This window comes from Betta splendens, chromosome 21 (genome assembly GCF_900634795.4).
Source record: "Betta splendens chromosome 21, fBetSpl5.4, whole genome shotgun sequence".
NCBI lineage: Eukaryota > Metazoa > Chordata > Actinopteri > Anabantiformes > Osphronemidae > Betta > Betta splendens.
The window spans coordinates 3,029,894-3,057,445 of record NC_040899.1 but is presented as its reverse complement, the minus strand read 5'-3'; the positions used below and the strand labels follow the sequence as shown (position 1 = coordinate 3,057,445).

At 48.9% G+C, this 27,552-nt stretch overlaps 1 protein-coding gene across 5 annotated transcripts in view; it reads right to left on the bottom strand.

The window, feature by feature from the left end:
• Window positions 1–1,848: 1,848 nt before the first annotated feature.
• Window positions 1,849–27,552, bottom strand: part of kalrna (kalirin RhoGEF kinase a) — a 63,186-nt gene continuing 37,482 nt past the window's right edge. For 2 of the 5 annotated variants that reach the window (XM_029135788.3, XM_029135791.3), the window contains 30 exons: window positions 22,608–22,686; window positions 22,371–22,538; window positions 15,539–15,745; window positions 15,359–15,450; window positions 14,776–14,907; window positions 14,430–14,525; window positions 14,052–14,164; window positions 13,910–13,976; window positions 13,631–13,734; window positions 13,492–13,561; window positions 13,321–13,407; window positions 13,144–13,236; window positions 12,785–12,835; window positions 12,624–12,701; window positions 12,361–12,546; window positions 12,109–12,280; window positions 11,669–11,877; window positions 10,659–10,942; window positions 7,995–8,157; window positions 6,849–6,911; window positions 6,730–6,757; window positions 6,242–6,404; window positions 6,039–6,160; window positions 5,817–5,948; window positions 5,542–5,703; window positions 5,186–5,264; window positions 5,045–5,096; window positions 4,822–4,970; window positions 4,604–4,742; window positions 1,849–4,506 (listed from right to left, as the gene is read on the bottom strand). In XM_029135788.3, the coding sequence (XP_028991621.1) occupies window positions 3,949–4,506; window positions 4,604–4,742; window positions 4,822–4,970; window positions 5,045–5,096; window positions 5,186–5,264; window positions 5,542–5,703; window positions 5,817–5,948; window positions 6,039–6,160; window positions 6,242–6,404; window positions 6,730–6,757; window positions 6,849–6,911; window positions 7,995–8,157; window positions 10,659–10,942; window positions 11,669–11,877; window positions 12,109–12,280; window positions 12,361–12,546; window positions 12,624–12,701; window positions 12,785–12,835; window positions 13,144–13,236; window positions 13,321–13,407; window positions 13,492–13,561; window positions 13,631–13,734; window positions 13,910–13,976; window positions 14,052–14,164; window positions 14,430–14,525; window positions 14,776–14,907; window positions 15,359–15,450; window positions 15,539–15,745; window positions 22,371–22,538; window positions 22,608–22,686 (4,098 nt within the window). In that variant the 3' untranslated portion in view covers window positions 1,849–3,948. Of the gene's footprint in view, window positions 4,507–4,603; window positions 4,743–4,821; window positions 4,971–5,044; window positions 5,097–5,185; window positions 5,265–5,541; window positions 5,704–5,816; window positions 5,949–6,038; window positions 6,161–6,241; window positions 6,405–6,729; window positions 6,758–6,848; window positions 6,912–7,994; window positions 8,158–10,658; window positions 10,943–11,668; window positions 11,878–12,108; window positions 12,281–12,360; window positions 12,547–12,623; window positions 12,702–12,784; window positions 12,836–13,143; window positions 13,237–13,320; window positions 13,408–13,491; window positions 13,562–13,630; window positions 13,735–13,909; window positions 13,977–14,051; window positions 14,165–14,429; window positions 14,526–14,775; window positions 14,908–15,358; window positions 15,451–15,538; window positions 15,746–20,280; window positions 20,500–22,370; window positions 22,539–22,607; window positions 22,687–25,395; window positions 25,964–27,552 lie in introns of those variants that run through there. The other 3 variants (XM_029135792.3, XM_029135790.3, XM_029135793.3) reach the window with 3 other exon arrangements.

Below are 27,552 nucleotides of genomic sequence, written 5' to 3'. Positions count from 1 at the left end.
AGTCAAGGACTGAAGGGAAACTTACTGTGCTATTTTACCTGGAAGCATCCTTCAGAGACCAGCTACATGTAAACACAGAGCAGATCCAGCCAACAGCCTGAGCCCGTCATGACGTTCTGGGTTTGAACTCTACTCACACTACTACACAAACAAAGCACAAACAACACACATTTTAATAAATGAGGCGTGGGTTGTTCGTTTTAAGATTAAAAGCTCATGATGATACACTCAAAGAAGCCTAAAACCCATAAACAAAGCAAACACTACTGCACCTCTTTCCTGCAGGAGTCTGAGCAGTGAGTAGAAGCATGCGTCATAATCAGGAACCACTCACCTCTAGCAGAAACCTTGTTCATTGTGCCCCTCTCTGTTTTAGCTCCATGTTTGGTCTCCACCTTCTCCTGAAGGAAACGCCACGGGCTGCTGCAGGTGTAGTCAAGTCAAACTGTGATGTTTAAAATATATTGTAATATTGGCCATAAAACTTGTTTAATGTTTTAAATGCTTGATTCTGATTTTGAAAATTCGCAGCAGTACACCCCCCAAACACACACACACACACACCACACACACACACACACACACACACACACACTCGCCTTTCTTCCACACATGCTCTGACACTTTCTCATTCACATTCATTACCATTTAGTACAAGTGCTGGGAATCAGGTTGAAATGAAGAAAGAAATGGAGATAAACGGGAGGAGACAAAGACAGGCAGACGATGCACACAACACTACAAAATTTAACAGGAGGTAAAAGAAGAGATGATAATATTTCCAACAAGATACGAAGAGCAGTGAATGAAGAGTTGAGCATTTATTCCACGTTCTTTGACTTTGCAGTGTGTGTTTACAGCAGGAGGGATTTTGCACTATTTGGCATCGGGTCCTGGAGTCGGAGGGCGGGAGGCGGGGTCGGACCGTTGAGACAAAACGGCCGTTGTACCGACGTGTTAACTCTGCGAAAGGCCGCTAATGCCGGCTAAGCATGACTGGCAGGAGGGGTGACCTCCCACAAACCCTCTGCACACACACCAATACAAAGCGCGACACCCCCCACAGCCCTCGCTCTGAAGCCTCCTCCACGCCTTCCTCATCCCACAAAGCTGCTTCATTCTCACTGTACTGGCTCAGACTTTCATGTTGCTCCAAAAGCCAAATGGCCAGTTTTCTGAAAAGAGAAGTGGCTGAAGACAAACTGAACACTGACTTCCTCTGAAGTGGAGACTTCTGGGTCGTTGCCTTGTGTGGACGAGGTCTCGCATACAAAGCAGGACACAGGAGGCTTCGGCAAACGATGACATCCATCCTAGAGATCATCCCTCTCGGAAGTGAAGTAGAAGCGTGATTACGCCTCCAAGACAAGTTTCATAAGAGACCAAAACAACAATTGCATCAGTTTTTGCTGATGCAATTTTCAAATTGAACCTGCATGAAGGGATTAGTCCATATTCACAAGAACTCACGTGTGAATCTGTTCACGTATTTTAATGAACAGTGAACTCTGATGAGGACGCTGCTTGGACAGAGGCCTGAACCTTCACTGACCTCAGTGAACGAGCCTGTTTTCAAGTCTGGTGTGGACAAATGTGTCACCATGTGTCACCATCTCAACATGGTTGAGCCAGGACACATAGAAACGTGCACGAAAGGTTTGAGCACGCTGCCACCTAGTGGCAGGAGCGCGGCGCTGCAGCAGGACGCAGCAGCAGGCATCATAAAGTTACTGTATCTCATTAAACTGGTATCAGCACAAGTCGCTCTTCAGGACTGAAGATGCGTTAAACCTCGTATGTTCAGACAAATGTCACATAACACAAGAAAAACAGTAACTGCCTCATATGTTCAAAGGCTAACATGGTTTTATTCAGTAGCCAGTTAATTGGAACATTCTTCATTTTGAGATTTGATGTGGTTTCAGTCACCAGTGGATAAATTCCGTATGTCCTCCAAAAAGTAAAAGCCTGCATCAAAACCTGAAGCTGTGCTACTTTACATAGTGTTTACAAGCACTCCATCATATGATGTGAATCTGTCCATGAGCCATTTTCAGTCTAAGCACCAGTGTTACAGTTCAGCAGAAGGGAAGGAGGAGATTTAAATCAGAAAATAACAGGAACAGTAAAAGAGTAAAAAACAAACAAACATCACATCAGTGGTTGCCCTCAAACCCAGACCTCCGTAAAGCTTAAATATTGCGTTTTAAGGCCGGACTTCCAGGTGCAGTAAGTGCATTCAAATGGCCGAGGGAGCAAAATAGACAACAAGACATAATAAGACATTATAGAATATGAATCATAAGAATAAATACAACGCTCACATTTTAACTGCTCAACACCTACAGGTTCAATGATTGGGACCATGAGCTGTGACTGTTACGCTATGACTGGATTGAACACTGCCGTTCTGATGACAAACGTCCTCACTGCTGCACTGAAACGCACTGATAATCGCTGATTCTTAGCCTTGCACCATTCGGCATCCCCGGCTGCATGAGCTAAATGCTTCCTATTGTAGCACGCTAAATGCTTATTTAGGGGACGTGTGAATGGGCGAAATGGGTGAAAGCAGGCAGCACTTGTGACGGCAGAACACATTCTACAAAAAGTTACATTCGTCAGTAGAAACAGGAGACGGAGGAGAGTCGGACACAGCGAACCAGCTGCTAGCTAGCTAGCTGCTAGCTAATGTACAAGCCAGAGGAAGGAGCGCTAGCGGAGCTGGAGTCGTTGGCAGCGGCTGGTGGACCGCGGTCCTGACGCCCTGACGTCCCAACGTCCTTCAGGCCGGTGCAGGTCTGCGTTGTTGGGCTCTGATGATGGTCACATGCAGGTTTTCCCTGATTATTCTACTCTTTGTAAACTATCTAAGCCAGTTCTTGTAAACAGTGATATGAACAAATGCCGTGTCCTGGTTCGCGCTCAGCATCGCTCCGTTCCATGACTGTCCACGCACTTCAGGTCCAGGTGAGCTGACGACGCCTCAAGCCGTTCACCATAAAACCATTCAGAATGTAAACGCTGCTGCAGCTCAGCGGCCGCACAGAGCGGCTCGGTCCAGGCCCGCAGAGCAACAGGAGGCCTCACAAGTAGAGAAACATCCAATAAATAAAGGACACATCATAGCAAGGTTCAGTCCTGATCCGGTCCCACTTCTGTTCCCACGACCCCAGGAAAGATGAGACTGACTGAAAACATGTAACAACTGACAGTGTCTCAGTAACATTGACTTTTTACTAGTTTACTCTTAACAGGTCACCACAGCACTGGCACTAGAGTTGGCTAAACTACTGTTCTAACGAGTAAAAGGTCAGAGTTCTCTGCAGCATCCTCCAAAGGCTCAGCAGAGATTTCACTCCTGTGCAGTAACATGGATCAAGTCTTTGTAGTACTTCTGGGTGAGACCTGGTCATTAATCATTGGCCTGCCGTTGACGTACAGCATTCTGGTTCGGATCAGCCTCGTTTCGTCTTCGTTTAGATCGTTGTAGATTATTACAAACCCTTCGCCTCTTTGCTGTTTGACGTTCAGGTAAATTGGCCAATGGTTCAACATGGCTGACAATGAGCTGGTCTGTTTGCTAAAGGTCAACTTTAGTGTGTGACTAGAGAATCCAACACGGGTCTGAACGCGCTGATGGGCAGCTGCGTTCCATAAATATATTATTCTCTGTAAAAATAAACCTATTAATGTAAATATAATCACATGTTGCCACGGTGGCCGGTCACAGTGGTTGTTTTTACCTTGGAGCTGGGTTCTTTGGGTTCTTATGGGCGTCTAGGCTCTAAATCAGACGTTTCTTACAGTATGTGGCAGTTGACGATAAATTAGTCTGCAATAAAATTTTGTACATTAATAAATCAGCTCGTTTCCCCGTTCAGGTTTCATCTAGAGGCCAGAAGGTTCCCACCCGGCTCTGATTCTCCGTCAGATGCCCTCCTCCCATCACAGCGTGCTGCCCATGCTGCTGCTCACCAGCCCCTTGATGTTGGTGACGGGCCGGACGTCGTGCAGCTGCCTCCTGCGGTCGATGAACGTGGCCAGCCGCGTGGTGTCCAGCGGCGTCTTGGAGTGCTCCCCGCCGTGCGCGCCCCCGCGACCCACCCACGGGTGCTGCAGGCAGGAGGTGGCGCTCGGCCTCTTCCTCTGATCCTGCTGCAGCACCGAGGACACGAAGTCGCGCGCGGCCTGGCTCACGCCGCTGAAGTACTCGTCTGGGAAGCAGAAGTCCAGGCGGCAGATGTTGACGCAGGTTTCCTCCGGCGACTCGTCCAGAAACGGGGAAACGCCGCTGAGCATCACGTAGGCCAGGACGCCAACGCTCCACAGGTCCGTCGCCACGGAGACGGGTGAGCCGCAGATGAGCTCTGGAGCCGCGAACTCTGGGTTCCCGAGCAGGAGGTGGACGTAGCGGCGGTGGGCGGACAGCTGCACCGCATCCCCGAGGTCCACGAGCTTCACGCACGGCGTGGGGGCGTGCAGGTCCACCATGATGTTCTCGGGCTGAAGTAGAGAATCACAGCAGAGCTTCGCTTACTAATGCGCATTAGCGTTTTAACATGGCTCAAAAAGGTCTGAGCACCTGCTCCATGGAGCTCACCTTCAGGTCCAGATGTGCCACTCTGCAGGTGTGAAGGTGCTGCAGAGCCTCCAGTGTTTCCCGGATGAAGAACGCCACCTTCTCCTCCATCAGCTCGTCGTGGGCCACGAGGTAGTCGAGCAAGCGCCCGTCCTCCAGCCTGACGCACACAGTTTGGGAACCGTCACTGTTAAATCAGGAAACTCGTGCTGGTGGTGACTGATTTACGGCCGACTTACAGCTCCAAGACCAGCATCAGAGCGGAGGGAGACTCGTATACGTCCAACAGCGCCACCAGCTGGTGATTCTGGACGTGACGGAGAATATCGGCCTCGTGAGCCACCTGCTCCTTCTTCTGCATCTTCTTGTTTACAAACTTCACTGCAACCTAATAATCAATAGATTGAGATGTTAAAAAAAGGACCAACAGGCTTCAACCAGGACAAGTCAGTGAGGCTCTACCTCTTTCTTTGTAGACTTGTTGAGGCATTTTCTCACCACTGAAAATCGTCCCCTGGGAAAGAAATGAGGGAAAATCAAAACTTCTGGTTTCACGCATTATGAAGATAATCTGGGATTAATTAACAGAAGGCAACATTTTACCTGCCGATCTCAGAGATCTCACTAAAGACTGAGTCAAAGTTTTCCTTCCACTGGATTCCTGTCCCATCGTACCCAGAGTCTGGATGGGAAAACACACAGACACCTGAGAATAAGGGACATCAAAACCTCTAAAGGTCAGTGATGTTTACCAGTACACTTTAGATCACACATACAGTACTATATTAAATGTACAAGGAACAGAAAATATGAAGATCTGACAAATGATTCAGTTTTACCATTATTAAATATCTGCTTATTCAGAGTACCAAAGGGCATGCTGGGTATAATTTTATCCTTGTCACCACTGTATGAAACATAAAACTTAGATTCTTTCTCCTTCCTGCGCATAAACTCACTGCTGCTGGGCAGTGTGACCATGTTGGAGGCCTCGGACGGGGGCCCGACACCCCAGTGGTTGGAGGCGCGCACTCGGAACTGATAGTGACCGCCGGGGATCAGTGCGTCGATCTGGACACACTCCTCCCTGCTGCTGGCCACCTGTTGCCATAGCAACGAGTCTGAGGGAGAGGGAGGAGAAGACGTTTGGATGTGGTTCATAACGTCAAGTCTCTCGCTCGCTCACTCACTCACTCACTCACTCACAGACACACACACACACACACACACACACCTTCCTGTCTGTACTCCACTGTGTAGCTGCTGACAACAGAGTGAGCAGAGGAGGCTGGAGGCGGCCAGTGGACCATCACCGCTGTGCTGCTCGCCTCCTGGGCCACTGGCCGCCCAGGGGCTGCTGGGATACCTGCAAAGAGTCCAAACAGCCACAGTTAGCAAAGAAGCTAACACAAGGAGTTCGATACAGAACGACTCCCTCCTTTCATCCAGGCGTTACCTTGCACTTTAATAGAGGCGGACGAGGAGGCGGAGCCGTGGTCGTTGACGGCGACACAGGTGTAGATGCCTGTGTCCTGAGGCATCAGGTTACAGATCTTCAGCAAGATGTCACCGGTATCCCTGAGGAAGAGGAGGAGGAGGATGAGAAGGAGAAAACAGAAGCACAGGAGGAGAAAGGAAAGGCGATGGAACTGCTGGTACCTTATGTCGATGGTGAAGCGGCTGTTACTGGTCACCACGTTCTGGTCGGGGCCTTTAAGGGTGACGGAGGGTTTGGGTCGTCCACACACTTTGCAGCAGAGCACCACAGTCTCCCCGAAGGCACAGACCACGTCTGAGAGCGGGACCAGGAACTCTGGAGCCACTGGACACAGGGAACGCGTCAAACTGTCCGTTCTGCTCCACCCTTAGTGAGCGTTGGGCTCTTTGCTTCAGCCAACAGCATGTTGAAACATCGAAGCAGTCGACCACACGCTGACCAAACATTCATCGATTCAGCTCCATCCCCCAAGTTCAGTCGAACCCAGACAATGCATTCTGGGAAGTCTAATAAGCTTCAAGTTCAACTTAATAGAGTTGAATGAACTTAATATTTAATACCTTCGTACTCCTGTTCTGATAAGCGAAAGTTCAGTTACATAAATAAAACATTAGAATTTAGTTTTTGCAACACGCTCTCTCTCTCCTACCTTCTTGGATGAAATTTGGGTTGAGAAGCTGGAAAACAGATAAAGGCATTGTTTAAGCAGATTTGCACACAGAGAAAGCAGCAAAGACGCCGATGTGCACTTTTAATGTGAGGAAGTACCTCCATGCCCGTCTTTGGGTCAAGGTCATCATCACAGTCTGACTCATCTGAAGTGTGAACATCCTGGTGGAAACGGGGAGAACGAAGCAATGGAGAGAAGGAGATGCATTTAAAGAGTGGAAGGGAGGAGCAAAACGAAGACAAAGACCCAGAGTCATGGGGGAAAGGAGGGAGGATGAAAAGAAGAACATTTACGTCAAAGGCAGACGATGGGAAAGAACAGAAGACGACAAAGAGTCCGTGTTTTTTTTTTTTACAGGTTCCTGGTTGGAACCTCTTGCTGATACTCACCTGGGAGATTTACGACCTTGTCAAGGCTTTGTGTCTAAATCATATTTAATAGCGGTCAAAGCAGACGTGTTACACTGCAGCTCCTTCAAATGACATCAGCCTACATACATAGTAGCTAGCTTTAAGGTGATCTGTCACTCAAATGCTGTGGAAAAAGGAAGCTACAGCAAATCATTACACTGTCATTAGCTTCTTCTAACAGCTGAGGGGAGCTGCAGATTCAGTTGTGCTGGAGTTCAACCCTGCAGTTACATTTCTCCCCACTTGGTGGAAGCAGCCATTGCATTTCAAACCATGCAGGAGGGAGTAAAATAAATCACAACACAAACAGGAAGCAGACTTTATTCTTTGCATTTGAGGGTTTGTGAGAAAACTAAAAGGTTAAAAAAAACTTTTTTTTTACCTTTAGTGGTTCTCAACCATTATTTACACTGTCCCTGAATATTTTTAGACTTTAAGCTCCTTACATTTATCCTTCACAGAGATCAGCAGTATGCTTCTCAGTAGTGGTGTACTGTACATAAATAGTAAATCTACATTTATCAGAAATGTTCAATTAAAACTTTTCCCAAAGTATTTTCAACAGTTTGTGAGATGCAGGTTGAGAACCACGGCAGGAGCCGAGACACAGAAACCTGTGTGTTTATTGGTTTTGCACACACACACACACACACACACACACACACACACACACACACACACACACACACACACACACACACACACACACACACACACACACACACACACACACACACAGGGTTAGGAACAGTGGAACCCGGGTGGGCGGGGCAGGTGAGGGGGGTTGGGCACACACGACATCAGCAGCGTGCGCTGTCGGCCTGCGTTACTCACTTTGCCCTTCACCCCTGAGGCCGGGGAGGCGAGCAGGGGAGCGGCGCTGCTTTCTTTAGCTTTATGGTGCAGGCCGTTCTCCTGACCTCTGACCCCCACTGAGGAGATGTCCTTAGCTTCAGCGCGCTTCCGGGCACGCAGCGTGTTCCACGACAGAGACTTCCTGTGCAGTACAGGAACGAGAAACATCAACCAGACAGTCAGAGAGAAGCCCAGTGGTGTCCAGCAAAGTCTGGCTGCAGTGGCCTGACAGCGGTCAGGTCAAAGGTCAAGTGAGGCTTGTTACTCTTAGCTGACTGACTAACAACATTTTGAACATTTAAAATATACCCTGATGCTGTAATGTTTAGGTATTTGGTCTTTTAGAGAACTCTTGTAGATGAGTTATCTGGGGAATATGTGAAATAGTGAATGTTTTTATTCTTTTTAATTGTGGTATAAGACAGCAAGTTCATGAGCAGAAGCAACTGTGGAGGAAGATGAATATTTTATAGGAAGCAATAATGAGTTTGAATCGCTGTGCTTCCGGTTTTATTGCCGCTCGCACGAGTGGATGCTTTAGTCGATTATAGTCATGGGACAAACAAACTTTCTCGTCTCCCCCGATTTTCCATCTTTCCTCCATTACATGTGTGAGCTTGTGTTTATGTGCTGCAGAGGATCAGGGGCGCTGTTGCCTGGAAACCACAGCCAGACTCTGCTGGTCCACTGAGGAGCAGGACAGGACAGAGCAAACCTGGTGTGACTCTAATGGACAGATGAGATTAGACTGGATGAAGAGGCAGAGAAATGTGAGGGAGTATAGAGAGACATCCTGTAACACATCACAACACTTTAAGCTCCGCTCACTGTTGGTTAAGAAGCAATTTGTGTGTTCTGTTCAAGTCATATATTGTTCTATCATAGTAGTAGTTTGCATTATTGTTGATATTTGAAAGTCAAAGAGGAAAGTGCAAAATGATAGACGTAAAAATATGCGTTTAAGACAAGGTCTGACTAAGTCAATACAAAACATTTGACACAAACACGAGGAAAAAAACAAAATTACAAAATGACTACAGTCTCAGACACAATTAAGCAAAATTACAGCATGGTTTGCAATTCTTACTATTTTTGGGGGGGGTCATATTTTATATTTCTGTTGATGATGAAATATTTTTTTCACCACCTGATATCTTGGTTGAATTTATTTTTCAAGGGTTGCACTTACTAAGCTTTAACTTACTGCCTCTCTCACCAGTTGAACCTTCAGATTTTAAATCTGTACCCTCTGTGGAGTGTCACCGTTGAGGTTAGTAAAAAATAAAACAAAAAAAGGTCAAAAGGAAATTTCACAACACAAAACAAACAGCATAAATTATAAGAGGAAAAGGTGCAGATAAGGACTCTCTTCTGGTATATTTTAGAATAATGAATTCCTTTTTTTTTTTTTTTTAAACCTACTTTCAGATCTTCCTCTATGCAGATGACAACACTTTCATACACGCTAATTTCAAGTCTGATAAAGAGAAACACTTTCCTGTGTGAAAAGGAGCAAGCAAGTAGGCGGACAGCGCGTTTTCATGTTTACCGTGGTAGTTTATTTACAAATATTAAAAACTACAAACTGTCAATCATCTCCAGCCTAACGCACAACAAAACAACTTAACCGTTACGTTGCTTTGCTAACCCATGCTCAAATCCAAAATGTTTATTTTACATATTTAAAATTATTATTTTGACTACCAACAGTACACTGCTGACTGCTGTTAAATGAAACATATTGCACAACCTGACTTCATATTTTTTCTCTTCTTAAATAGTGCAAAAGGGATTTTTTAACAGGAATGTACTAGAGTGTCAGTTGAAATAAACGAAACAAAATTACCTTTTGTACAGTGACTTGCTGACATAAACAAAATCAACATTGAGGAAATAAATCCAACTTTGTCCATAAAATAAAATAATAATTAACAAGGCAGAAACATAACAAGAGGAACAAACACAAATTTTTGTATAGATTGCCACAGACAACAAAATAAATCTTCTCCACTGCGGAGAACTAGACTGAGTTCACCTGAAAGACCCAGGTGATTATCTTTTGTTTTAAAAAGACATTAGAGAGAAAATATACAAAAAAAGAAAGAAAAAGCAGGGTGTTAGGAACGGAAATAAGAGTTCGGTTTTAGCTCCACGAGTGTTGATATTTTTCTGTCCCGGTTCCAGAGTCAGCTACAACATTTTCTATCCAGTCTATTTAATCAGAACAAGTCCCCAATACTCAACAGTCTATAAGTGTGTGTGTTTTATCTGTATGAAATCCACACTCGTAGTTGTCACTGAGCCGTTAAGTGACAATGGCTCAGAAATCAATCTGTCAGCAGCTTAGCAGACAGTAAGATGGACAGACATTCGCCCCAAAAAGCAAGAAGTTAGAAGGTAAAATAAAAAACAATCTCCTGTGAGGTCCAAAAACTTAGGAGAAGGGAGTAGGAGGAACGGACTATTGCAGGAATTGGGAGGATTTTAAGGTGAAGGGAGTTACTAACTAGGTTAGGAGCTTATTAAAGAGACAAAAAAGAGTCACCTCAATTATCTCATCCAGTCCAAGTGCTTGGTTTTGTGCCCAGAAGTGCATCTGTCTGCAGGTAAAAAGTACTGCGTGGGTGGAGGGGGGGGACTTACTTGATGTTGTTGGCATCAGCCACTGCTGTTGGGAAGGAGGACGTGGAGGACGAGTCTTTTATGGACTTAGTGAGCGGGCCCAGGACGTGGCCCGGCACCCAGCCTTCGGCGGCCGGCGACTGACTGTTGGCCGACCGAAAAACAAGGTACATGTTCTGCTGGTTGGTGGCCAGGATTTGGACGATCTCCCCCTGACTGACGCAGATCTCGTTCTCCTTGAGCGCCGAGTAGTCCTGAGTGACCACCATGGTGGACGAGGTCCCATTGCAGCCACCGTCACTGTCCTAATGAGCAACAGGAAAGGGGGGCGGAGAACAGAAGAGGCAAGAAACACAAGGAGGGTGTGGAGGAGGGGAGCGAAGCATGAAGAGGATGCAGGAAGAGAGGACGAGGACAAATGAGGGCAAGGTTACGGTTTGTCTATGAGGGTTGGAGCACAGTCCTGCTGGCTGCGATGCCTTCACAGCCGATCCCAACCTGGGTTGGAGCAGAATCAGGACCAAGGAGCAGGAGGAGGAACAGTGACAATGCAGAGCATCAGCGAACGGCTCTTTGCTACATGAGCACATGCTGTTCACAACGTAATAAAGGTGGAATCTAATTTAGGCGAGCAGATGCAGCTCATTTTCAGGTGCAAACAGTGCTCCAGGTTAAACCTCCCAGTAAATCAAAAACAAGCTTAAAGTGTTATTTGGAGCACGATGCTGAGGCAGGCAGAGGGTGGAGTGAGTCCAGACTCCTGCAGGCAGCACAGGTGGTCAGAAAGACAAAGGCTGCAGAGATATTATATATATACACATTATATATTACCCTAAACAGTTGGCTGCTCAACTGCAGTAACCCAGATTTTGTCCTTGCTGCTCAGACACAGGAACAGCAAACGCATACAGCGACCTACTTCGCTGTCTGCTGCAGCCTATGGTTCATGTAAAGAGCTGCACATCCCCAAAACCTTCTAGCTGCAGAGATGATCAAATCATGTAGTCAGTGTGCGGTGTCTTCCTGCTCACCCTGGGGTCGAAGCACGACGAGCCCCCGTTGGAGGTAGACACCTTCATCTGGTTCCTCCCTCGCTCCGTCTCCTTGTCACCGAGCCCCACAGCTGAAGACGGCCGGCTGTGAGAGGCGCCGGCTCTGTTCCCTGAAGCTGAGCGGTTTCTGGTCAGTGACGAGGTGGAGCCTCCTCCGCTCTTCTGGTACTCGATAGGAGACTGGAGAGCTGCACACACACACACAGATAAATAATTAGACCTCAATCGCTGGCTGTCGAGTCACAGTCAATGAGTCCGACCTTCTCCTCTTCCTCTCCTGCATCTTGTTTGCTCTGCAACAAATGGATTAGGCAACAAGCTGTGCAAAGGGTGAGATGCAGCAGCTCCTACGCTGTCTGAAGCTCAGCCACAACCACACACTTCAACAATCATAGACACTCATTGAGGTGTTTTCTCACCAGACAGGAAGTTGCTTTGAGCGTCCAGGAGTTGCTGAATGTGTCCGACCCAAACCTGCTTGATGTCCACGTTGGCGGCCTGCAGGGTGAAGCGTTCAGACGAGCCCCGACTGGACAGGACGAACTTGCAGGGATCGTTATCGACGCTGTCCTCCAGGCCCAGGTAGGACACCTGTGGGGCAGCAGCAGCTTTAGTGCCTTCACGTTGGGGCTCATGTGCCCATTCACTGCTTGACTGATGGCCTGCTTCACCTTGATGCTCTTCTTAAACTGGTACCCGGGCGTGGACGATCCCTTCCTGAGCAGCTCGCTGAAGATGACGATCTGCTCGAACAGAAAGACCCGGCGCTCTTTGCAGCGCGACAGGACGCTGGTGTCCTGCTCTGTCACGAAGAAGGTTTCCTGCTGCAGCAGTTTCCCCTGACTGGTGAGTTTGCCCTGCAACAATCACAGAATCACAGCGCTCAGCAGCGGCTCCAGGTCACAGGCCGACGGCCAACGGGAAGTCAGTGTACCTCGAACCCTTGCAGTCGACCCAGGTTCATCATGTCGTTACACAGTTTGGGGACCTGGGACATCAAATCTACTGCTTTCTGTAAGAACAACACAGACGTGTTTAAAGCCTGTAGCGTAAAGTCCTGGTTTCAGACAAACTGGCTGAAGGAGGTGGTTTTACCTCAATTTGTTCACAGTCCAATCCTGCCTTGGAGCTGTACTTCAGGAAGTCCTGGGAGCAAATGTTGAACAGTCTGTAATTCTATTGTAGTGATACAGTCTCCACACAATTACAGCAAAATGACTTCATCCAATAACAAACACTTTATGTTAATAATTTCCAGTGTCTTTATTTACTGCTGGGACATTTCTAACTTATGTTCTTTCCAGCTGTGTGAAGCCGGTGGACACGAGCCAGGGGATTAGCTTCATCACTTTAATTATTGCTGTACCTTCAGGCAACGCAAGCTTTTATTTCAGATTTGCAGATGAAGGGCAGATCCCAGCAGGGACAGCCTTTAGTGGATGTGTGTGTTCTACCTTCAGCAGCAGCTGGTATTTGGTGATTCTCTGGATGGGTTTGATGAGGAAGTCACTGATGGTCAACCTGGACTGGACGTCCTGCTGGACCCCCTGGAGACCAAACCCATCCAGGAACATTATTTATTCACATTATGTTGGATTATTAGTCGTTTTTGGAGTCAGAATGTTACTTACATCAAAGTATGTGTCATATTCCGCTACAATGAACTCTGACTTTGGCTTATTCTGACAATACACCACGTACATATGGAGTCTTCTCTCCTGCAGGTCAGATTTATATTTCAGGTATTTAACCAAGAACAAGTCTGAATATAATTTCATTATAATCACACGTGTCCCACTCACATGTTTGATGAAGAGCTCAGGAAGGTGTTCATTGTCCTCCAGACATTTCTCCAGTTCTCCTACAAAGAAACTAAGGAACAAAGGAGTGAGTAGTTAACGAGTACAAACGTTCCCGGGGGCAGTTCTGACCATAACTTACTCTCGGTGCCAGTCGTAGATCTGGTGGATGTTCCCAAAGACGATTTTGTCCTTTCCTTTCATGTCGTCAGGTATTCCCTTCTCCTCGATCTTCCTCATGAAGCCCTGCAACATTGGACACGTGTTGCTTCAATAGAAAGGATAAAACTCTTTTTCTTTGACTGTCCCCAGTTTTCACATATGCAGCTCCACACAGATGAAACCTTTTTCATTTCATATATTTGTTTGAAACCATGTTGCTTCTGTGGACACATTTTATTCTCACAGTGGTTTTCCTCACCTCGACCACAATGCCCAGGTCTTTAACGTAGTCCTTCTCTGTCTGAATCAGCTCGTTCAGAACAAACCTGAGCAGAACAATCACATCAGAACCATCAGAGGGAAACACCTTCACTGCCTCCAGCTGAGGTGAAGACACTCACATGCGCCCTCGCATAGCTTTGGCTCTCTGCTCCAGTTCAGGGTTTCGAGGCTGGACGGGAGTTTGTTCTGGCGGAGTCAGAGGACAGGAGAACCCTGGGTACGCTTCTGGGATCTGGAGAGGAGAGACCGTCAGTGTTACAGTGTTCTCAGGGTTGTGGCTGCACTGGGCACGTTCCAGGTGTGTAAGCGTGAGGTCAGGGTAAAACCAGGCTTCGTCCTCAGTTCACAAAATTAAATAAAGATAAAATAAGAATATTATAATAATATTCAAATTAAAATTCATAATCCAAATACACAAACTAGTGAAGCTACTGCATCAACACGGTTTCAGGCCACGTCCGGAGCATAAGGCTGGCTACACAACTTTCCACACTCACCATCTTGGTTTTAACCAGTTTTTCTATGGCGCTAACCAGCTCTGCGGCGCTGGGCACCTCGGACGACGGCTGCACAGACGTTAGCAAGGACGAAGACTGAGCGAGAAGCAACGGAAGGCAACGGGGAGAGATGAAAGAACAGTTAAAGGTGGAAAAAGCTGAAGAAACATTACAGCAAGAAACCACTGCTTACATCATTATAGTAAAGAAACGGGACAAAGAGCAGCAGATATTGGTCAACGAAGGGAGGAAGCAAAGAAAGTCAAACAAGCTGTTTAAGTTTAAACCAGATTAAACGCACTCAAACACACGCAGCGTCACATCAGCAGACGCGTCTCGCTCTCACCTGGTCGTCTTTGATGATCTCCATGGGGGGAGGCAGAGGCGTGGGGGCCTCCTCGTCCTGCTCCTCCTCGCCTCCGCTCTGCATCCCAGACGACGCCTTGGACAGGATGGTGCCATCTTTACTGAGGACTCGCTGAGGGACAGGGTCACAACCGACAACACATCATTAATGAGCTTCTGCTTTTGTTGCGTTGTGTCTGAGACATGATGTCATGAGCCCTTCACACAAAGATCAGACGACGTTTCCTACAAACTATCTGTGTGTCAGTTTAACCCGAAGCTGCTGAGTCATGGCTAAAGGCTGATGAGTCACAGCTCTTGTGGTTCTGATAAGCCCTGATGACGAGTCCAGATCAACTAATGATCTCAGTGTCAGGTTTGTGTGGGAGTCGGATAAAAATCTCTCCAAAATAGAAAGAGGAAGTTCAGTTGTAATGGGTGGATCCGCCATCAAACAGCTGAACGGTATCTACTGTATGATGTGTCAGAACACAGGCCAAATAAATGCTGTTTGACCAGCTGCTACCAGCACAGAGTTCATGTTACCGCCACTCAGAAAGGACAAAATCTGCCTTCTGTTTCACCTCATCGATGGCGTCGTCCTGCAGGGAGTGCTCGTGCTCGGGCCGACCCAGGTCAATGCTCTTCCTGCTTTCGTCTCGTCCACTTCCAGGTCCTGTCAATCAATCAAGCAGCTCATTATCAAATAGTCATCGAGGCCAAACACAGGAACTGGAGTACTGGTGCGTTGAGTCCAGTCTTACCGGGCTTCTTCTGCTTGCTGTTGGGCAGCTTCTTGACGGAGCTGCCGTGGCTGAGGCGCCGCACCGGGCTGGTCAGCCATTTCCTCAGAGTGTTCCCAGAGCGTTTGGGACCGGGGGAGCTGGACTGCAGCGAGCTGAGCGACGGCTGCGGCTGAAGGTTGGCCACCGACTCCGTCTTCCCATCGGAGCCACTCACAGGATAGTTCTCTGAAAAGGGCCAGAGTTTGCATCTTAAACTCGGATCAAAGGATGTGAGTGGTGTTACAGTCGGTTTGGTTTCATCTCTCACGCACGCACACACGCGCACACGCGCGCACGCACACGTGCACGCACGCACACGTGCACGCACGCACACACACACACACACACACGCACACACGCACACACGCACACACACACACACACACACACACACACACACACACTTCACTTTCGGTTCCTGAGTGCAGTTCTCAAAGTCCAGCCGTGATCATTAATCACATTACTGTAATCCATCAGACAAGCAGTGAAATCCGCCTGATCTGAGTGCGTGTGAAGAGGCAGAAACAAATGGTGATGTCGTGCCTTACGAGCATCACAGTTTTCAAAAAGATGCTTCGTTCCTCACCTGAGAAACAGACCTGAATGTAAAATAGCCCTTTTCACACCCTCAGCCAGAATCATACTAATAAACGTGCATCGCTGCACGACACTCGTATCATGTAACAGGACGAGTCCAGCAACAGCTTCAAAGGTTTGATGTGTTTAAAGATCACAGGAAGCAGGAAATGTCAGCATCCAATGAGAAGTGCTGCCTGCTCCCCAGATATCATCACACACTCAACACGCAGCACCGCGGTCAGCGGAAGAAGAAAGAGATCAGCGTTCACCTTCTTGCTCTGCAGGAAGCCTGAACCTCTGAACCTCTGAACCTCTGAACATGTGAACCTGTGAACCTCTGAACCTGTGAACCCCTGAACGCGGCCAACAGTGCTGATGTGATTCACTGTCGGTGGTATTGGAGGTCGTGTAGACGGTGCTGATCAGCTGGGAGCTCCAGCATTCGCCTGCATCGTCTCCCTCTTCCATCGGAGGCCAACGTTTTGACTGCTTCGTAAAAAACAATGCTTAAATGAAATCGACCTCTAAAAGAGACTTTAACACAAAAAGTGACTCCCACAACCTTGACCTTCCCTCTGTGCACAGCTGTGGGTTAATGAGTCAGTATCAGTGGCTGTTTAGTCGCTATCAGCCTGTGTCAGCGGCGTGGGAGAGATAAAACCGTTCAAAACAAGACAAGGCCACTCACCGCTACTAAAGCACGAGACGCAAGCGCTTGAGCCACTAACAACACGATACCACAGAGAAGAACGGGCCCGGCCCAAACAGAAACTACAGCTGCAGACACACGGTCGGCTCCTTCGTCACACTCACGTCTCCGTGACTGCTCCCTGAAGAGCCATAGAACTAATCCAGTCATGTGTTTCTAACAAAACATGTCGTAGGTCACGGTGTGTGTGTGTGTGTGTGTGTGTGTGTGTGTGTGTGTGTGTGTGTGTGTGTGTGTGTGTGTGTGTGTGTAAAGACACACAGTTCGTCATCCGTCCTCTTCCAGTAAAGGACGGCGCTGCAGAACCAGAGGAAGCAGAACCTTCGCTACGCGTCATAAGAGTCGATGGGACTTGTAACATTCATTAACCACTGAGCATGAACACGTACTACTGGATGTTTTCACTTCCCTCCATTCATGCAGGCTGCATGTGTGCACGCACACGTGCAGCCTCTACTACAGGGCGGACGGGTCCAACATCTTTTGCTACATTACATCATTTCAGGAATCTTCAGGAAGGAAGGAACATTTTAAACAAGGTGCCACAAAGGAACATTCCCAGATCAAACCATAAAACCACTTCTCGGTTTTTATACGAGGCCAAACGTCCCTTAAACATCAGTGCCTCAAATGCAGCCCTTCAAACCGGACTGGGCCGTTCCTCAGCGTTGCAGGTGACAAAGTGCTCTCACTTTCACTTAACTCTGACTGAGACGCGACACTGAATCCAACCAGGCTGCACTTCATGAACACGCCTGCTGGTGCTGGTGCTGGTTCTGTGCGTAACAGTGGACGGCAGAGCTCTGCTGTCACACGCTGAGGGCCCGAGTCAGGTGAGACCGGACAAAGGCGCTTTTATTGTGAAGCCGACAGAAGGACAGAACGCCTACTGTTAAAACCGGCATCACTCACTATCTTTAATAACACAGATACTCAAGCAGAGTCTGAATGAGACTCTCTGTCTCACACACACACACACACACACACACACACACACACACACACACACACACAAACACATGCGTGCACACACACACACACACTTTGTTTCCCTCCATACTACACACATAAAAACTCACATTTTGTCTATGAATGGCTCTATTGTCAAATATCACACACACACACACACACACACACACACACACACACACACACACACACACACACACACACACACACACACACACACACACACACACACACACACACACACACACACACACACACACCTCTAACTTCCTGTTGTGGCAGCTGCTGAGCAAGGCAGGGAATCAACCCCTCAGCATTAGTCAATAGCTCAATGTGCTGCTCTCTTCCCAAACCTTTAGACACTGAACAACAACACACAAGTTGCTGATGTGAGTCTGTGGCCGACTAACTTTGTATGGACACAAATCGAGTCTTTGCTGCCGGTCGGGTCACTGGCTGAAGTGAAAGGGATGCTCCCACTCAACAGAGATACAATGAAAAGCAGGTTGCTGAACATACAGGAAACTAAAGCTGAGCCCACGCTGACAAAGTAGACAGATAAGTTCCAGGAATGTTATCAAAGAGTTCCCTGAAATAGAAAGCAAACGTAGAAGTATGTGAAACGTCCTCGCTCATGTGTGTAACAAGATCAAATCCACAGTAGCCATTTGTCTCTGCAGTTACTCAGCAGTTTGAAGAACAACTATGGGTTTGAATATACCACAAAGTGCAAACTGGCAGAGACGAGAGATGGACTGGATTATGTGGACATGAGCGCATTCTTCAAACATCGTGGTGGTGAGTGGACTCATGCATCTGAGAGGGAGAAGCCGCAGGTCTCACACTGGAGGACGGGCTCTGAGCCGCGGCCTAAATAAACCGCCACATGCATTAAGCTCAGCCTGGGACATGAGGAGAGAGGACACAGCTCCAGTTCCTCCAGGACGGTTTCATTCAGGTCCAGGGACGATCCAGCCACTGGTCGGAGCAGACATTAATAAGTAACGGGCTGAAGACGGAGCCGATGCTGCCTCCGTCCATTAGCTCTGCTCGTCGATAATGGACCCGCAGGACCGGTCGTCACTGTGGAGGCGAAAGTGGGGAGAAAACAGCAGCAGCAACAAATGTTCTCATATCAAAGAGTCGGACGCAGCTCGACGTCCAGCAGCAGAACCCAGAGATTCTCATCGCTGTAATGAACCCGGTCCAACCAGCTCAGCACAGAGGCTCAGGCGATAAAGCTGTTTGTCGCCCTGAGGTTATTCATGGAATGCTGTCAGACCGCGTGTCGTCACCTCATGAATTCATGAGTGAATGAGTGGATCAACGATGAACGCGACCTGGTGGGTTTCATCACAGCGAGCCGTGCAGGTCAAACAGGTCCACAGAAACCAGTCAACCAGCGGAACCAGTTCAAGCACTGCAGCCTGATGTGCAGCTCAGTGGCGGTGGGTCAAAGTCCAGCGTGAGACCACACACACACACACACACACACACACACACACACACACACACACACACACACACACACACACACACGTCTGGACCTTTAGCTGAGCGCCAACCGCAAAATCATCAAGTCAGTGGATGACACCACAGGAAAACCACAGTTGGAAGTCTGACAGTCAGCGTTTTTACCTGAGTCTCACTTCCTGTTTTACAGCACTTTTTTTCTAGTTTAGTTTAATTTAGACTGATTAGATTTTCAGTTTCATACTTAAATCCTTGAAAAGCAACTTGAACAGAGATGACAGCGTGTTTGCTGTCATCTCTGTGACACACACTCATCAGTAAATGAGTAATGTATTAGTCTTCCTTGAAATGCTAATAATTTCGTGAGTATTCTCCCATGTTGAAATCAGACCACACATTTAAAGTGAGCCAATGTGCAGGTTAGTCATGAGGCCAGTAAAGCGGCTCACGCCTCAACACAGCGTTCTGCACAACCCAAAGCGGCTGAGCCGGACCCGCGCTCTGCCTGCAGCAGCGTGTTCACAGCACGGCTCAGTTACGGCAGCAGACGAGAGTCACGAGTGTCAAGTCCCGCACACGGTGACCTGGAGCTGAGTGTGGACGCGGTCTGTGACGACAACACCCAAACAGGGTTAAACACACGCCTGAGGATTGCGCAACCCAGCAGAGACAACGGAGGAACCTGTCCCTTGGACCTGTGCGTGTCACCGCTTCCTGTTTCACAATTCATTTTCCATTCAAATGAGTCTCTACGGACACATTAACAAATAAAAGCCCAAAACGCAACAACCAGCGCCTGTTTCCTTCCTTCAGCCGCTGTTCCTGTGCCATTCCTCAACACACACACACACACACACACACACACACACACACACACACACACACACACACACACACACACACACACACACACACACACACACACACACAGAATAGAAACTCTAGAACTGGTAAAGTGTGTAACGCAAACTGTGTCTCCGCCTCGTCCCACCTGTTCCAGAGTAGCAGCAGCAGCAGCCGTGGGACAGGATCCATCCACAGCAGCGCTGGGCTCGCTTCATCCTCGCTCACACACTCATTCTACCCTCACGCTCTTCTCTCGGCGCCGCGCACACAGACACGCAATCAATACCAGCCAAGCTGCCAGCGAAGCGGGAGGGTACAGTGTGGATGTGCTCTCCAGCCGCTCCAGGTCCAAACTGCTGAGATTCACAAGAGTGAGGAGGAGGAGGAGTTGGAGGAGGAGCCTGCACGCACACGCACACACACACACACGCACACACACACACACACACACACACACACACACTGCCCCTCAGACGGTTCCTCCCCGTCCCTCATGTGAACGCCTCAGTTCTCCAGAACAGGAGTCAGTGTTAATTATTATAAGGGCTGTGTGCGCGCGAGTGTGTGCGCACGCGCGCGAGTGTGTGCGTGTGTGTGTCTGTGTGTGTGTGTGTGTATGTGTGATTAAAGAAATCTACCAAAGTCGAAGTAATGGCCCTTCAGCATTCAAACACTGGTTCCTGATACACAATAACCTTTAACAATAACAAGGATTTATTTATCCCGTATGTATATTTGATGCTACACCAAACACTCACATCAACCCCCCCAGCACTGCAGCATCAGGTACGACGGCACACATGCACTCAGCCCAGATAAAGTGCTCCCAGCAGCTGCAGTGTCCCACTTTATGTACACAAGCTCCACTGACGCTCTGCAGCAGCGAATGCAGGAAGCGCTGCCTCACGAGCGCAGGACGACGGCGGCGGCTCCGGTCTCGGCCGCCGTCCCCAGGGCGCTGTCACGGTCAATGCATCATGACAGAGGAACAAAGCCGCTGAGAACAGAGCTCTCACTCGCACTCAAACCGCCGTTGTACTAGTGACTTCTCAGCTCCATGTGACTGACTTCCAGTTAAGTTACCTCTGAGTGTCGTCAGAGGACGAGGAGACCTACTTTACAGAGCAGTCACAAGACCCCAGCTACACAAACACCCACTGAGACGAGGCTGGAGCGCTCACTTCACAGTCAGCACCGATGGACGCTTAGATTGTTAGCTATTCTCTAAGAAATGTAGATAACAGCGTTAAACACTGGAAGTCCAGCAGCTGAAACCTGGAACCTGAGCCTCGTGACTCTCTATCACACGGAAACCAGTCGGCTCCATCGACTTCAGCTAAACCTGTCACACAATACGATATGATGCACGCAATAACCTGAGTATTCCCTAAATATCCAGAATCTGTGGGCTGATTTCCATGAGTAGCGGCAGATTTGCATGTCTCTACAGGAACACAACGCATCCTTCTCATCAGCCAGAGCATGAAAAGCACCACGGCTGCAGCAGGCAAATCGTCTGCTCTCATGCTCTGCAGACAACAGAGCGGATGAAGAGGAATCTCCCTCACACACACACACACACAGCTGTTTATAAGCCTTTATAAGACAAAAGCTGAGGAGGAAATCCTTTATTAAAAATAGAACAAGCCCAGTGTTGTTCCAGCAGATCAAACATGACACAGCAGATAAATCATCTTTGGCATCATTAAATTCAAGCATCCTCACAACAAGCAGCCTGAGCACAATTCAGATTCTCATGCACAGACCCTGTGGCTGGATGTGTCAAGTTAGAGGTCAAAGGTCACATTGGTTCCAAGTGCATGAACGGTTAGCTCCACAGCCCCCTCTGTAGGACACAAGGGGACATGACAGTGTGCAGGCGAGGTCCTGCATCAGTAATTCACACCAAGTCCAATGCTGTACATACAGGTTTCCCCCGTCACTATTTTATCACACTGTAATACACACGACTCACCAGAAGATGTCAACGGAGATCATCTAAAATGAAACCAGTGCAAAACATCTGCTCCGTAGCTCAGACAAGACACAAGTGCAGTTCATTTATCACTAGGTCGCAAAGAAAATGGCAGCACCAGCAGGTCCGATGCCCGTTCACAGCTGATACACGGCAAAAGAGGCATCAATTACTTCACCCGTCCCTTCACGGTGCCTAAAGCACAGATTGGGTCGGGTCAGTGGTCAGAGTTCTCTCGGCTCCTCCACCTCCCTTCCTACCTTTGCCCGAGCCGAAGAAGCAGTCCATCTCTACGCTGGAGCGGGAGTGGGACACACACAGCGTGGAGCTGGGAACCAGTCCCTCCTGTGGTGGGCTGCGGTCCGTGGTCCGGACCAGACACCAGCCGGGCCGCTCGCTGGGCCGCTCCAGCAGCTCCACGGTCTGACCTGGAGCAGAGGCAGGCGTTAGCGCTGGACGGCGTCCTTGTGTTACAGTGCTGAGGAGGTGCCGCTCACCTGTGCTGACCGACATCTCCGTGCTGCATCCTGCTGTGAAGTCCTGGAGGACGACCGTCAGCTCACAACCACCAGAGAGCTGCAAAACAGAAACACTCCTAAATATACAACCCTCAGCAATGAAAACCCAGGCACAAAACCGTCACCGCTCCTTCACAGAGCAGTGTTCATATTCAAACACTGGATGGAAGTAGAGGAAACTGGGCTGATGTTCAGAGTGAGAGCAGAACAGAGCTTCATTTAACAAAGGTGACAATTAGAAAACACCAGAGGCTCTAACAGTAACACGAGTTACTGCAGATCAGTTTGGACAAACAGGATGAAGAGCAGACTTCACTTGGCTGTTTAACATTGGCCAAACACTGATACTGGAGCAAATGATACTGAAATGAAAGGTGTGTCAAAACCCACGAATGGTCCGAAGGTCAGGTGACGCGTGCATTCTCTCACATCCTGCTGTTAAACCTGTCCACAGTAGCGTTCTGGTAATGACTGCAAAGAGAGGCCGAAGACGAGATCGAACTGTTGAACCCAGATGGCATCACATCACCTGGAGGAGCTGGGGTGGTTCTGACGTCAGAACAGAACCAGAACCCACCAGCTACTTCAGACTTCATCTGAAGATGCAGATTAGGACTAAATGAACCGGCCCGTATCATGTTAAAAGCTTGAATATCACAAAGCCAAAGATCTAGACCGGCTCCAAAGTGGGTGAGATGAACTAATTCCCCTCCGCTTTAAGGCCTCCTCCGTCTAACGTTCTTGCTCTTTGCTTTTTGTCTTGGAAAATGTCAAGTGCGTGTGTGCGCTCAGGCTTTTTGTCAAGCTAAGGGTCTCCTAGCAACAAGGACCCGTCTCCATTAAGGCAGCAGCAACTTTATACCCAACAGATGGCTGCGCACACGCGGTGTGAAAAGGCAGGTGTTCACGTCTTCAGGCAAATCACACACCTGCTCCGCGCTGGAGGTGAGGACGAACGCGGCTGCAGCTCTGCTTCGCCCTCCTTTGTCCCAGCACACGGAGGAGCATGAAGCCAAGCGGAGCACGGGGAACGCGTACGGTCGGAGCGCGTGGTCAAGATGCTCTGCCTCCACCTGCACGTGTGGAGGAGGAGGAGACGCTGAGATCCAGCTGGAGCTCAGTGGTGACGTCGAGCCCGCGGTTCTGTTCCTTCAGAACACGCTGCAATGGTTCTGGTCCTGAAGCTAGGTCACAACCAAGGCTCCCGACACCACACATTCAGTTATCACTCATTCAGCTCTAGTCTGACTTCCTGTTTGCTGGGGTTTGTCTGAGCGTGTGTCATATGACCCGTCTGTGCACACTCAGGCTCGCTCCGGCTTGTGACGGTCATATGGTGGAACCCAGGAAGACGGCACCGGCCTGAACAAACGCCTCATTGAAAAGGCAGAAGCGAAGGAACCTGCCGGCACCAGGGAACCTTCAGTCATTCTTCGGACAAGGACCTCGAGGAGCTTCTTTTCTTAGTCACACATTAATCCAACAGCTGCAGTTTATTACAGAGTTTGTGCCAAAATATGAAATTAGTTCTCACTCACTGTGATGGATATTCAATATAAATACAAATACATGATTAGGGCCAGAAAAATAAGGTGAAGGTGGAAACCCAGCGTTTGCAATGTTGAGTCCTCATTTACTGAGAAGTTGTAAGTTAAAAGTGAGCCCGATCAGAACAGAGTCATGACTAGAAAGCCAAGCGTGAACTCTGACAACAGGCTGCAGAGACCAGCATTCATTTCATGAAGACACAGATAATAAGACACAGGCTTCGCAACGTGTTCTGCTGCCAGAGAGTGAAAACTGTCGCACAAATGCTGTAAATCTACACAGTGTGGAAATCCTGCTGACGGCCCAGGACGCCGGGGAACCAGAACCAGCTGAGCCGTACTGCACACAGCAGCACCACTACGTGAGGCCATGACCTGCTCAACACCAACACCGCTGCAGCGTCATGTTACACGGTGACCGCAGGTGTTGGTGTTGAGCTTCCAAACCATGTGGACGGACTGTGTTTAGTAGGTGAGGTGACGTCTTGGCCTCCTGTGCACAAAAACAAGGTGAGTCGGAACTAAGCCGACTTCAATTCAGTCGTCTGGAAGCGCACACTTTTTATCCTGTGTCTCGGTGGCAGCTAATGGTCTGTTTCCTGTGTCTCTGTCTGAGACACACACACACACACACACACACACACACACACACACACACACACACACACACACACACACACACACACACACACACACACACACACACACACACACACACACACCCTTGTTGCCCTGACTTTACAACACTCTGATCTGGATGAGAGTCTGAATCAGGGACCAAAGCTCAACAGGAACGTATTTATCAACCCGCGAAGGAGGAAGGCTTGCACGCACGCACGCACGCACACGAGACAAAAGCGCACAAAACTCAACTTCACACACAAACACAGCTTCTTAAGCATAGATTCAAATCAAACCATGAGGCGGTTTGTAGTTTTGACCAGAGGGTGTGTTCAGATTTACTGCACGTAAACATGAATTACAGCTACAGACACAAATGAAGTTCAGTATTAACTTTCAAGCAGACTTTTAACACTTAATCACCTACAGCCGTGCGTCCACCATGACAAAAACATATGGAGAACAGCCAGAAACAGAAGCTCGGGTCAGTTAACCAGCATTTGAAGCCATTAGAAAACGAGTGAGTGGCTCAAAGAGAAGTGACCGTGAAGCGCTAACTGGAAGCTGTGAAGCCGAGCCGTTGGTCCAGTCATACTCACTCTGCTGCTCTCCTTGAACAGTTTAAAGCTCATCCACTTTGACATGTCGACCTGGTCCGCTGCCTGCGTCTCTCTGCTGCTCTCGTCTTTGACAACTCCCTCACTTGTCACACACAAACACGCCCTCGCTCTCTCCCTCTGAACAAACAGCGCCGGCTTTGTGCTGGACGGAGGCGCTGGGCCGCGTGCGTGTGCTCACATTTCTCCCACTGCCTGGAAGCTGGTGGCTCGCAAACGCTTTCAACCGCGCGCAGCAGGAGTCACATGAGCAGCAGATGGCTTCAGTCTGCAGCCGCCCGTCAATGCGCCGATTCACGGCAACGCGTGGACAATCGCTGCAGCTGCAGAGACGCCAGCGAGAAAACGGGGGAGAGTCAGCAGCAACAAATGGCTGGGTGTGGGTCTAAAACACCGCGTGCACGCTGCCGACCTGCTACAGGCAGCTCCACTTACTGCATGATTATAATGTGCAAACCCAGGTATCACCTGAACCAGTAATACCAGTGCCTGGTGCCAGAAGCTGAAAGCCGAGGCCCAATAACATGTACAGCCACATGCTGCTCCAATCAGGACCTACGACCAGCATTAAGTTGCTGATGAGCCGTTCCACGCTGTAAACGGGTCCATCGTGGAACCTCCAGGCTGTGGAACCTCCAGGCTGTGGAACCTCCAGGCTGTGGAACCTCCAGGCTGTGGAACCTTCAGGCTGTGGAACCTTCAGGCTGTGGAACCTCCAGGCTGTGGAACCTCCAGGCCGTGGAACCTTCAGGCTGTGGAACCTCCAGGCTGTGGAACCTCCAGGCCGTGGAACCTCCAGGCCGTGGAACCTTCAGGCTGTGGAACCTTCAGGCTGTGGAACCTCCAGGCTGTGGAACCCCCAGGCTGTGGAACCTCCAGGCCGTGGAACCTTCAGGCCGTGGAACCTTCAGGCCGTGGAACCTCCAGGCTGTGGAACCTTCAGGCTGTGGAACCTTCAGGCTGTAGAACCTTAGGCTGTGGAACCTCCAGGCTGTGGAACCTCCAGGCTGTGGAACCTCCAGGCTGTGGAGCCACAGCGGCTGCCGAGCTGTCGGCCACTGGAATGGAGCTTTAAATAACGCGAGGGCGACCGAACGCACCGCAGACGAGTCACCGCGCTGATGAGACCGCAGAAGCGCCGCAGAACTGGCACGGGACGTTACAGACGCGGCCTGAACCTCAGCGCGTCAACGGAGCATCACAGGTCTGAGCACTGAGTCACTGCATGCGCTGCGGACAACGTCCCAACCAGCCTCGAGCACCAAAACAGAGTGACTTTTCACAAATGTTTTTGTTATTTTAAGGTTTGGTTCTGGTTTGAGTGAAGTTAAATAAAACTTCACCAAGGTTGGGAAATGTCGCCGTCACACACACACACACACACACACACACACACACACACACACACACACACACACACACACACACACACACACACACACACACACACACACACACACACACGTCTGTAGCAACGCAGCCACAAACATGAAGCTTTAGCATCTCTATCCCTGTGTCTCTGGTGAGGAAAGCGTTAACTCTGTTCCTTGTAGCTGAGGGTTGTACAGTACGTCTGCCCAGAGCCGACGCCGAACACGCTGGAGAGATTAGGTCGAGTCAGCAACACGCCTCTGCACTAGTCTGGAGCAACGCCACATGATGGAAAGGAGTCAAACTCCGGGTTTTATTACTTAAAACTGAGTGAAAACTTATTTAAGAGTCCCATTTTGTCTTCTTTAACTACATAATGACTCATTACATTCACAAACGCGTAGCATTAAAAGCAACCTTTAGAATGAAGCATGAGGAGGAGGAGGTCAAAACAGACCGACATACAGTAAAGCGAGAGACAAACAAAAAAAGCCCCAAACCACCAGAAACAGTAGCTTTCCACCCTGTCTGCGAACGCGCACACACACACACACACACACACAGTGGAACATCTGACTGAGCCAAGGGACCGTGATTATAGCACATGGAGACAGACTGGGAGAGACGCACACAGAGTGAACCGGGGAACGACCCAAGGCTTGGTTCAGAGAGTGGAAACGGGCTGGATGGTTCGACACAGACCCAGTCGACCTGCTCGGCTCCTGTCGGGTTCTCGGTCCGCGTTCATCCTGTTCTGAGCGCCGTGTT